Below are 12,390 nucleotides of genomic sequence, written 5' to 3'. Positions count from 1 at the left end.
TTTCAGTCTTAAAAAGAAATCTCTCTCCAATAATCACATGTAAAGATACATAACAATTACAATAAATATAGGTATTGTACAGATATGCCTGAGGTATTGTGGAATCCTTCCAGTTATTTACTGTCAATAAGAGTTTACAACACTGTATTTATATATAGTTGTTTCCAGTTTTGATGAAGGTAAAAGCCAAGTTCCTCAAGCATCATGACTGATACCTTAATGGGCAGGTTCAAAACTATTTTAGAAGTTTTCCCAGTAAATCCAAAACCTTTAATTGTTTGTATTTTTCTTTCAATACCCCCAAGAGCATGTGAATTATGGCAAGTAGGTTCATTATCCAGTTTGATGAGTTACCATCATCACAGACACTGATTTCAGGTGTTCTAGTCTTCACATAATTGTTACTCCTCCTTTTTTGACAAAGATTAATTGAGAAAAGCAGTGCCACTAGGTTAGGCATTTATATAATCAAGGCCACTGTCATCTATTCTTGGTGTCCTAACTCAGACCACGGTTTCACAGGTATCACTGTGAATGCAAAGGAAACATCCTAGTAACATTTAAGAAGGTTAAGACAAAAAGAGCAAATGCTATCACTTAAAGGTAACTTAAGAGATGGACTCTGTTGAATTATGTACAATTGTTTCATGAGTAACAAAAATTCTATATTAAAGCAGTTTTAAAGGCTTTCCCTCTTGAATTTTTTTTAAAAACTGAAAGCTTGCTTTCTTTTTTTCTTGTCCTAAACTTTCACTAAACATGAACAATTTGGTGGTGACATAAGCTAAGGAACACTGCTGTGAGATTTCACACTAGAACATAGAACAATAGCTGAAAAAAAACCCAGGCTATGGTAACCCAAAGTGAAATATGTTATTTGCCTCGGTTTATAACCATACTGAGATGCAATTTATACATTATTGATGTAACAGGACATTATTGATGCAATCAGAAATCACCTATGACAATATGAAGCCACAAAGCATTTTTTAAATTTGTTTCTGAAAAGCATTCATGGGGGAAATTGCCCAGATCTGGCCCTTGACATCTCATGGGTGACAAAAAGATAAAGAGAATAATAAGATTTCTGCTTTAAAATATTCTGCTCTTTCATTTTCTAATTTCTTTTCTCTCTCTTTTAGTTAGTGCAAACGGTCCATGCTTAAAGCGCTTTCTTCTAAAGACAGCAGCAAAACTCCCATGCCCTGGCTCCAGGTAAATCACTTGCAATCAGCATTACAGCAAGACAGAACACCTGACTGGCATGTCTTGAGTTCTAGTATTATTTTGAGTTGAGTAAAATCTAGCTTATAACCATTCTAGACTAGTGTCTGACCAAGCACAGCTGATTTGCTGAAACTTTAGAAATCCATTGTGCAGACAGTGCAGAAATTTGCACTTGTGCAAATACTTGCTTTCATATTCAGGTGCTGCCTAGGGTAAAGCCTATCATGAATGTATTTGTGAACAAAGAATGATTCAGAAAATATTTGTCCTCATTGTCTTTGAGGAAGAGAAGGGAAGCCAACCTCTTTTAACATATGACAGCCATGAACTTTCTAAACAGAAGAATTAATTTTTCTAAAAGCACGGACCTGAACTGAATGCTTGTACATTCCTCTCTTCAGCCCAAGACTGTGGCTTCTGCATCTGTTACAGCCCCTGTCCACAGTGTTATAGAGAAGGTCTTTCTTTGCAGCACTGATTTGGTTTCAGATCCATTACACCCAGGCAGAATAAACATTCAGCATATTTAAGAAACTTTCAATGAAGTTCCCAGAAAGGAGGTTGCAATCTTCTGCTAAATCACCTGCGCCATCTGTCCAAGATTTCCTCCAGAAATTACTATGAAAACATACAGCCTAGAACATAACAGATCTCCATATTTCCATGTAGATGTGTTCTTAATGTTCAGTATAATTATCTTCTCAACAAGATTCGGTAATAATCACAGACTTTTCCTTAGGTAATTTAAGGATTTCATAAATGGTGAAGGCATTTCAGCATCTTGGTCTATATACAGATGAAAGCCATGATCATAGAAAACTTAAAAAAATGTCTCTTCAGGGAAAATGAGGAGAGTTTTCTAACTTTACTAAATAATTTAGCAGCTGCGTTCCCTCTTTTTTCCAGGGAAAGGAATAGGTACATTTTGGCAGAGATGCACAGTGTTAAATTGACTCAGTTGTGCTCTGTCTAACAGACTCCTGGGTGTCAGGATAAACAGCTGTGATCTCCTTTGGCTTCTCACCCAGGGTCATCCTCAGGACTCAGCACCTCCCTCAGCAGTAGTGACACGGCATGGATTACAGCTATGACAACCAGCCAGACTTCAAGAGCTGTAGCTTCTATCATGGGCATCATACATTAATGCAAATCCACTCACATAGGACAGGCCTTCTTGAAAGAAAGATCAACAGCCTCTCAGCAGAGACAGCAGCATTCCAAAATATTGGCAAAATATTGCCATTGATGAGTAATGTTTGCTGAACTCATTTGGTGTCTGCCTGAAAATTGCCCATGAACAGTTAATAAGATTCTCAAATGCACTCATTATCTGGAGGATTATTCTTGATGTGCAGTCAGCTCATAAAAGGTTTGCTGCAAATGCAGTCCTCATCAAGACAATTACTTAGGCAAGTTACACAGTACAGCTTTCTGTGCTCCAACTGGGTGGCTTCTCTGGCTTGCACAGTATGTGCTGTGAACAGTGCAATTAAATGCACAACTCTGTGTCACAGTATGGAAACACGATGCTAAACATTTGCTTTTTCCATCATCTATCCTCAGTGATTGGGCCTTTTATATGGTATGACTACCAGGTTAGAAAAAGGGACAGATTGAATTAAAACAATTTTTAAAACAAGGAAAACATTGCTACTGCCCTGCCAGAAAGCTTTCTTTTACTCCCAAGAAAGGAAAGCAGGTGACACCTTCCTTTGCCTATGTAATTGTCCCCAGGTGTGGAACAGTCTATTCCAACAGACAAAATCCAAAGCTGGTAAAAGCTTTCCACTCTCCCTGGGACACCCCATATGCTCCTGGTTAAAAGGTCTTCAAATTTCAAACCAAATTAAAGAAGATCACAGCACAACTGAAAAAAAATGAAGTCATCCTTATAGTGATGCTATACTGAATCCTTCATCAGGACTAAAATACAACATCTAAATGAATTTGCTACACACTTAAATATTGAAGGCAACTTTTGAAATATTTAATATTGATGAGGTTAAAAATATTCTGAACAACTTCTGGGCAAGCTGCTGAAGGAAATACAGTAATGTGAGCATTGAAGTGCTTTCAGTCATAATTCTGATCACAGTGATCTTAGTTCACATACTTCATTCCTCCTCTTTTCCAAATGAGTAATTAACACAAAATTTTTAATTCACTAAAATTTGAGTACATTAATTTTACACCCTGATTTCATTCTTATAATTCACATCCTTGATATACAAGTCCCACAAAGCTGTAAATTTGTTTCAGGTCACAACACATGACAACAAAAGGTTTGCTGTAACAGGCTTTGAGACTGTGAATAATTTTACAAAATTCTTAGAATTATTCCTGTGTTGCAGCTAAGCCCGAGTTATGGGCTTGTTTAGGATCTTGATAAATTAGCATCATTTTTAATAATAGAATTTGGCAACCTCTGAAATTCTTCACTGCTAAAACATCACCAAGTATTCGACTCCTTAGTTCATATTTCCCTGCCTAACCAAGCTGTGTATTTTCTTCCTCGTGCAAGCTATACATTATTGAAACTACTGGGCAGGACCATTGTTACCAAAATAATTTGTAGGAGCATTTGCCCTGTGGCCAAAAAAACCACACAATGTAGCTGTTTATCCAACCCCTCTGTGATACTACAAAGAGGAAGCAAGATCAGTCCTGGAGGCAGAAATAATCTCATCTAAATTACAGAGCTTCTCAGCTAATTTGATATTGAATTTACACCATTTGCCAATTTTGCTTATGTTCTTTTCTTTCAAATCTCTTCCCCCTGTATAACACAAAGCTCAAGTAAAGAAGGAATATGAACTTTAATTTTTATATCTTCACCTAACAAGAGATGGAATAGGAGGGAGCTCTCATTTTGCTTTTCCCCTCAGTCTTCCTAAACAAAAAAAGTAAATTTAAAATTTCACTAATCAGGAAAATTACAGCCTGCTCACTCTTAACCACTTCATCTGCACTTTGCTCAAAAATTCTACAGGGCTGGTGTAAAAACACTGAATCCAAAGCACAACATCTCAAGTCTTATTTTTCTTTTTAAAAGGCAAAGTAAACAAAAAAATTTCCCACTAAATATTCAACAGAATAAGATAAATTTGTTTCAAGAGACAGCGATCCAAGGGCCAATATAAGAAGTATCCATCCCACACAGCTACCTATAGATTTCACAACTGAGAAAAAAAATTCCCTACAACAGTTCAGAATCTTTCTTCAAAATGGAGTAACTCTTTTGTTGCTTCTAATCCTTTCAGAGCACACAAGGTTGGATATCACAGCCATGACATTGCTGGACTGAAAAGCTATTTTATGTAATTTTGCAGTTTGGTTACAATTTTCCTTTCCCTCAGATATCTGCACAGTGCTCATGGTAACTAATGTACCTACCCTTACAAAAGAAAATATGTAGAACATCATACACTTTTAGATAATACAATATATAGTTTCCTAAAATAATACATCACATGCAGAACATTACACTTTGTGAGACCTTAATGCTGGAGTCCATGAAACACACTGACTTACGTATCGCTCACTCTACAGCTCCAATCCGTAATTGCTTGCATAATTTCTTTCTTTATTAACACAGTTTTGTAGACTTTGCACACTTGTGTCTTCATTACATTACGGCTTTTTGCATTTGGTGATTTTCCTCCCTGGCTTTTCCAGTGGGAGCATTAGCAGAGCTTCACAGTGAAGCCAGAAACAAAATCAACCTAGCAGACCAGGGCTGGGTGTTGCCTTTCTCAGAACTGTATCACAGCGAGTTGTTAAAGCAGGATACAAGCCCTCTGCAGACATTACAGTAGCATCTGTGTATGTATTTATCACAACCACATTTATTTACAAGCATGTATACATGTCTGCCCTGCAAAGATCATTGTTTTCTGCCGCCCTGTGGAGCAATTAAAGGTCTCACTTAAATGTACTTCTCCCAGACATTTGCTGGTAGTGCTTGGTGGGAAAAGACTGCAAACCCTGAATTCTGTGACGAGTAATGAAGGAGATCACAGCCCACCTCTATTTAAATTGTGCCAGTTATAGGACAAAACCAATGGAAAGTGATGAAGCTCTGAAAAAGGCAAAAAAAACCCACATTACCCTATTTTGTGAAAGGGAAGAGCAGCATGTGAGTTTCAGTCATTAAGTAATTAAAAGTGCATGTAATGAAGACTGGCAGGACAGTGCTAGCTGTAAGAATTTATAAGGAGAATACAGTCTGTGTAGATTTAACAAATGTTCAGGTTGTTTCTCTGTTGTTCTTAAACCTCAGTGTGAAATATTGACACACAGGGTACCTAACAGAGGGCGGTCTGACTGCAATGTGTCAGTGGTGTGAAATCAGAGAGGATGTTTCTAAGACAAGGCTTCTATCCTTTATCTGAATATATATTTTGTTCTATCCAAAGTAAATGTTAAATATTTCAGACTCTTGAAAAAAACTCCTCTGTTGCATGCTTCTACTATCCTTTACCTCTAAAATAACACAATAGTAAAACTCAGGAAGGTGGAGCCTACAGGCACTGTCCAGCTACTGATGTGCCTTGGAGGAGTCAGCACTCAGCTGGCAGGCTGGAGGCAGCTTGTCTCATTTCCATAAAATGATGATAAACAGAACTGGTTCCCAGCAAAATTGCCAAGAGCAATGGAAAGTTCAGGGCTGGGATATTCCCTTGATCCAGGAAAGTTCAAAACTACCTGATGCTGGAGGCAAGACTGGAACAGCCCAGGATAGGGCTGCCAGTGCCAAAACCCTGTCCAGGCAGACAACTCTCTGCACACTAGCCAGTGAAGTACCACCATTACCAGGCTGCCATCATGATTTATCTTACATGGTCCACACATGATGTTTGTTCATGGAAAGACTGGTCTGGGGGGAGAGGAGAAGGAAGCCAACAACAATAACTGAACTGTGTTAATTTATTTTTAGACTTCTATGGAGTCTACTCAAGCGCTGATCTTTACATGGGTAAGACAGCACACATCTCTACCTTTCCCAATCAGTTCCATTCTGTCTGATTTCCATCAAAGCATATTCTTGTTAGCAGGACACACATTAACATTTGGACCAAATTAGACTTTTAAGTATTTGTGTGCATAGCTGGCACAGATGCTATTGATCCTAGAACAAAGTACACTACTTTTCATTCTTTAAATAATTTTAAAATGTTCCCCAGAACCTTTTCATAGATTGGCCAGAAGAAATGCTAAGAAGCAAGAAAATGTTAGAAACCGTAAAATTATTTTCATATAACTTTAAAATTATATAAATGGTTAACATGCTATGCATGCTTATCTTCTTTTATATAAAACCATCTCTGAGAAATTACCAATCATAAAGGCATTACACTTCAGGTACACTGCTCTATTCCAGTACGCTATCTTGCATTTTGGTACCTCCTGACAAAAAAAGGAATATCTGAGAAATGCATTAAGATACTTAGCTTATTAATGGCCAGCCATATATAAGCTCATTTTTCATGCCCTAGGCTTTTATGGTCTCGCAATGGAAAATTTTTCTTCATATTTTTCAGAAATAACAGAAAATTACAAGAAATGGAAGCCGCCACTAGTAAAAGAAGAAAAGCTGAGTATCATCAGGGTTAATAGCTCCTATTTGAGATCCATGAATGATTACAGAGTTACTTTTCTATATCGAACTTTCAAGTTTCATTAATAATATGCTGCCTCTCCAGGACACAGGTGCACTCACGGTACAAAGGCTATTGGTTCATCACACGGAATAGAAGAGCTAGAGGAACAATGGCTTCAAAGGTCTCATGTTTATACATTTTGACAGTAGTTTGTTGGGCAAGTGCTCTTTGGTACTTAAGTATAACCCGTCCTACTTCTTCCTACACGGGCCACAGACAGGTCAGTAGCATATCTATAGCCAGAAAAAATGTTTCCTTTGGCAACATAAGAACTCGACCTATAAATCCACATTCCTTTGACTTCCTTATCAATGAACCCAACAAATGTGAGAAGAGTGCCCCGTTCTTGGTCATTCTTATCAGTACAACTCATAAAGAGTTTGATGCAAGGCAAGCCATTCGAGAAACATGGGGAGATGAGAACAACTTTAAAGGAATTAAAATCGCCACGCTATTTCTTCTTGGAAAAAATGCAGATCCTGTGTTAAATCAAATGGTAGAGCAAGAAAGCCAAATTTTTCATGACATTATTGTGGAAGATTTTATTGACTCTTACCATAACCTCACTCTGAAAACTTTGATGGGGATGAGGTGGGTAGCAACATTTTGTTCAAAAGCAAAGTATGTTATGAAGACAGACAGTGATATTTTTGTAAATATGGACAATCTTATTTATAAGCTGCTCAAACCTAACACCAAGCCAAGGAGAAGGTACTTCACAGGTTATGTTATAAATGGAGGACCAATACGAGATGTTCGCAGTAAGTGGTACATGCCCAGAGATTTGTATCCCGACAGCAATTACCCGCCCTTCTGTTCAGGCACCGGCTACATTTTTTCAGCTGATGTAGCAGAACTGATTTACAAAACCTCCCTTCATACCAGACTTCTTCATCTTGAAGATGTATACGTTGGACTCTGCCTTCGGAAGCTGGGCATTCACCCCTTCCAAAACAGTGGCTTCAATCACTGGAAAATGGCCTACAGCTTGTGCAGGTACCGCAGGGTGATCACAGTGCACCAGATAACACCAGAAGAAATGCACAGAATTTGGAATGACATGTCCAGCAAGAAACATCTTAGATGTTAAGATTTTTACAGATGTAAATACCTTTTTTTAAATTTTGGTTGAGTTTGGTTATTTTTTGACAAAGTGATCTGCTGATTTACAGGTTAAACTGTGGGATATTAACTGTGAGAGGATTTTTAATGACTGATTTTTCATTCTCGCTTTGACTACTGGTTTACAAACTTCAGGCTCTTTTTCATAAGGACATTATGCCAACTGAAAGAATCTAGAGTAAAATCTCAGATTTTGTATATTATCATCTAATGCACATATCCATTCTTGCATCTGTGTGTAAAAGGACAGTAACAAATTCTTATAAGCTGCTTAACAATTCACACCCCAGCCTCTGAAGTAAGACTCAGGCTCTAAGAAATGAAGAATTATAAACATACTTTTATTCTTCTTTTAACACCCTACAACCGTCTCTGTTTAGAGCCTTGTTAATAAATTAAGCAGCATACATTTGCACTGAACTTATATACTTACTTTGACGTGTGTATTTTATAGTACGTGTGCAATTCCCAAATAGCTTACTAATGGTGTAATAGCAGAATTTAGACAGGTAAGAACATCAGAGTTTCATTGGCCTTAGAAACAAACCCACACACTGAAATATATTTTCATCCACCAAATGGTATTTCTTTAAATTATTTCAAAATGACCTATTTCTTTACACTTCCTAAACCAGCCCATAAAATATGTAACACGATTTAAAAATTAAGTAGACTCTGTAGGTGAAATAAGACAGGGGAGATGTAAGAAAAACTATCTTAAAAATATATGAGAAAAGCATGAATATCTTTTAATTTCAAAGCAAGGCAATGTCTCTCATTAGTATCAATGGATTCTCCATTAAACATCTTGAATAGCAATATATAATTATATTGAAAGCTAAATTTGTCAATAAGCCGTATATTTCTTCAACATCAGTCAGTGCACTATTTACCTAAAAACAAGAAACACAAAAGCAGCTTTTTAAGGGAAAGCTTTACTTTTTGCTGCAGTACATACCGGAACGAGACTCTAACAGATTTTTTAATGGTGTAGAAAAGAGGAATTTGTCCAATAAAATAAGGCAATCAATTTTCTGTTGATTTGACAACAGAGTACATAACAGTTATGTATAAATTTCACAGAAAAATAGAGGGCTTTTAAAGAAAAACCTATTAAAACCACCCAAATTCTATCCTTTTTAAAAACTTTTTAAAGCTCTCCGTTTACTCATCACGGTCCATACACACTGAGGTCCCACTCAGGAGATCCCCTGGACATGCAACAGAAATCAAGTACACGAGATTTATTCTAGGTCCATAACATGCTTATATGTATTTTGAATATGAATGTTTATGAAATGTTATGAAAACTCTTTGATAAATTCAGGCCATCTCTATTCAGTACCACCTTATAACAAGGAGGTGAAGTATGACATTGCTCAGCAAGTAACTTTGAGTGAAGAACTCACAAGTTAGAAAAAACCCAAAACTCACCAAATAGATTATCACCTGTAGATTCCTCACAGCATTCTCAGCACACACAAAGTCTCATTCATTGCAGCTGGCATTATGTGTAACATATGAAAACTGTTAAGTCTGTATGTTATTCAGAATGTCTAATAAGCTGTCAGAAATTAACGGAAGAATTTAAAGGGAAACTTCGACCTGATTTTGCCATAGATGTACACAGCACTTTACAACAGTAACAGAGGAATGAAGATGGTTCTCTAAGAGGTTTGCAGTTCCACGGCAAGTTGTTAGTCTTGTTCCCAGATGCAGCACTATCATTTCAAAAAACTACTTGTAAATAAGGTAAAGTGTACCTGGCTTTTAAGTCACTAGCAGGAGCCATCCCAAGCAAATCTATGTCAGATCTAAAGATAAAGCTACACAACCAACAGCCTAGCAGTTACTGTTAACAGGAGCTTGTGTACCCTTCATAAATAAAAATAACCCAAACCCCAGTAATTTTTATAAAAATGCTAAATCTCTTGCAGCATAATTAAGAGTTATTCTTCCCTAGTAGATCTAATCCTTGTTAAAGCTGCTATGTCCTATCAAATCCAGAACTTCCAAGGTACAACTAATTGCATAAGTGAATATATAACAGGCTGATTGGGTGAAGTTCCTTACACAAGTCCCATAATATTCTCGTTTATGAATGGAAATGAGAGTGGAATTCATCCCCAGCCCTTGGGTATATCAGATAGCACAGATGCCATCCTGCCCAGAACATATTGTGTAATAATTTGAACCTGCAGGCTACAATCACTTCTGCTATCCCTCTGCACTGTGCAGTAATTTTGGGGTTCTGAATCACAAACAAATGGATTTGGTTGCCTTATTTCTGCTGATGCTTCTGTGGCCTTTGGTTAGTAACCAGGAGGACAGCAGGGCTCCCAATCCAGATACCTCAGGGCTCAAGTAGCATGGTAGCCTTGAATTTCTCCTAGTACAAGTAGACTGCATTAATAATTGCAAGGTACACCTTGAAGATAGTATCTGAAAAAGTGTGTTTCCTGCCATTTATAAATAGATAGACCTTCAACAGAAATGTAAATGTTCATCTTGAAACTGATGTACATACTTCTAGGGCATTTTCTTCTGTATTCAGCTGTATATATTTGTCAGTCTGCTTGCTATGTAGCATTCTGTTATGCATGGAGCTGAGTGAGGCATTATATTTGTCCAGTGTTTCAAGAGCCTTAAGCATGTGTGCCCTAACTCTTGAATGTACAAGATACATTTTCTTTTGCTCTCAAGTGAATTTAAAACAACACAACAAAATCCTAATTTTCTACTTCTTTTAATTCTCTGGAATTAGATTTCATTAGCTTGTTACACTGAGATTAACTGTTTTCATTTTGCCCATAAATTTCACTACTGGAACCTGGATATAGAAAGGTAGCAATACATCTACTCATAGGGACAGTTTTCCCTTCCACTCAGTAGTATTTGTGCCATGTGGGATACTGTTAAGAAACAAATGTTTTCAACAGACTTCCTTTAATCAAAAAAATATTTACATTACTTAAAGGTCACTTTGTTTCATTGGGCATGGGACAAATGACAACTCGGTTAAACATGCCAACCTCTAGTCACTTCAAAAGCGTGACTGTAATCATATTTTGATTCCAAAATGCATAGAAAAAAGCACATTGAGCGAAGCAGCTGGGGGGGAAGTGCCTCTCTTTAGGAGGAATTTTTTCACAGAAGCATTTTTTCTTTTTTATTTTGCTAACACCGTGAGAATATTTAAACAGAAGCCTCAAGATTCATTTTCCATATTTCCTAATAATAATGTTAAGTATCAATTTTGATTCTTTGAGGTTTTTTGTCTTTATAATGTAGATGGCAATGGCAATTTGTAAATGAAGAGTGTAATTAACTAGAAAAGCTTGTCAACAGTAACCGAAATTTAGGTGTATCATTATATATGACTGGCTGTACTTATGTATTTATTTGTCTAAATTGTATATATTGTTTTATCTATAGTGTCTGTAGGAGTGCATTCTTTTAGATTAATGTATTATTTACAGTTTTGTGGGATTGCCAGCAAAGCTGCTAATCAAGATACTATTTTTTTGTATCAATGTCAAATAATAATAAAAAAAAAAAACAAGAGAAAAATGGAAGGTGTCCTGTAAGTTTTCTTCTTCACTTCTTTATAGAAATGTAAATTATATTACCTGAAAACACAGTGTCAGTGAATTATCTCATTTGTCATGAGGAAGAATATTGTGCTATAAAAGCAGACTTTGAAAAAAAGAAAACAAAACAAAATACTACTTTTATTCCTTATTTATGCAACAACATCAACCTGACACCCACACGGATTTCTGAACAGCAAAGTGACAGTAATGCAGCCATGGCAATATCTGGCAAAGGAGCAGATGGGTTCATCCTCTGCTCTGCTCTATTTTGCTGCTCTGGCATCCCCAGCCAGCAGGACCCAGGCTGGGCCGTTCTAAGGTGGCAAAGCTTTCTGACACCTCAGCGTGGCTCTTTTGCTACTCGCATGGTGTCCTATGTGGGCTTGCAGCCATCAAAAGCTACACACAGGAGAAGTGTCCCAAACCCCACATCTCATAAAACCACAATGAAGCTGCTGTGTGACCACCTGGGTCACCCACACAGAGGGAAGGGGTCCTCTCCAGTCCCTCACAGACACACAGTGATCAGGACAGAGCTTTTTGCTTCCCTCCCACACCACAAAGCCCCAGAAAATAAATGAATAATCACTCTGAGAACACTCAGATTACCCAGTAAATCTCATGTAGCCTTTGTCTCCCAAGACAAATACCTTAAGATCATATTTTGTCTCTCAGGGAGGTCTGGGCAACTTTAGGGTCCTTTTTAAGCAAAAAAGAAAAAGAAAACACACACAAAAGTAGGAAGAAGTCCCTTTTCTTGTAGGAAGATCAGAAAAATTTGCCTCTCC

The 12,390-nt window shown here is 37.2% G+C and overlaps 1 protein-coding gene across 9 annotated transcripts in view; it reads left to right on the top strand.

Annotated features, from left to right (window-relative positions):
- The window catches only part of B3GALT1 (beta-1,3-galactosyltransferase 1), a 177,521-nt gene extending 165,937 nt beyond the window's left edge, over positions 1 to 11,584 (top strand). For 5 of the 9 annotated variants that reach the window (XM_088168092.1, XM_088168089.1, XM_088168093.1 and 2 more), the window contains 3 exons: positions 1,143 to 1,215; positions 6,164 to 6,202; positions 6,768 to 11,584. In XM_088168092.1, the coding sequence (XP_088024218.1) occupies positions 6,997 to 7,977 (981 nt within the window). In that variant the 5' untranslated portion in view covers positions 1,143 to 1,215; positions 6,164 to 6,202; positions 6,768 to 6,996 and the 3' untranslated portion in view covers positions 7,978 to 11,584. The remainder of the gene's footprint in view (positions 1 to 1,142; positions 1,216 to 6,163; positions 6,203 to 6,767) is intronic. The other 4 variants (XM_088168094.1, XM_014890922.2, XM_088168095.1 and 1 more) reach the window with 2 other exon arrangements.
- Positions 11,585 to 12,390: the final 806 nt, after the last annotated feature.

This window comes from Sturnus vulgaris, chromosome 7 (genome assembly GCF_052056855.1).
Source record: "Sturnus vulgaris isolate bStuVul1 chromosome 7, bStuVul1.hap1, whole genome shotgun sequence".
Classification (NCBI taxonomy): Eukaryota; Metazoa; Chordata; class Aves; order Passeriformes; family Sturnidae; genus Sturnus; species Sturnus vulgaris.
Note: the sequence above shows the minus strand (reverse complement) of the source record. Positions and strands in the feature narration are given on the sequence as shown.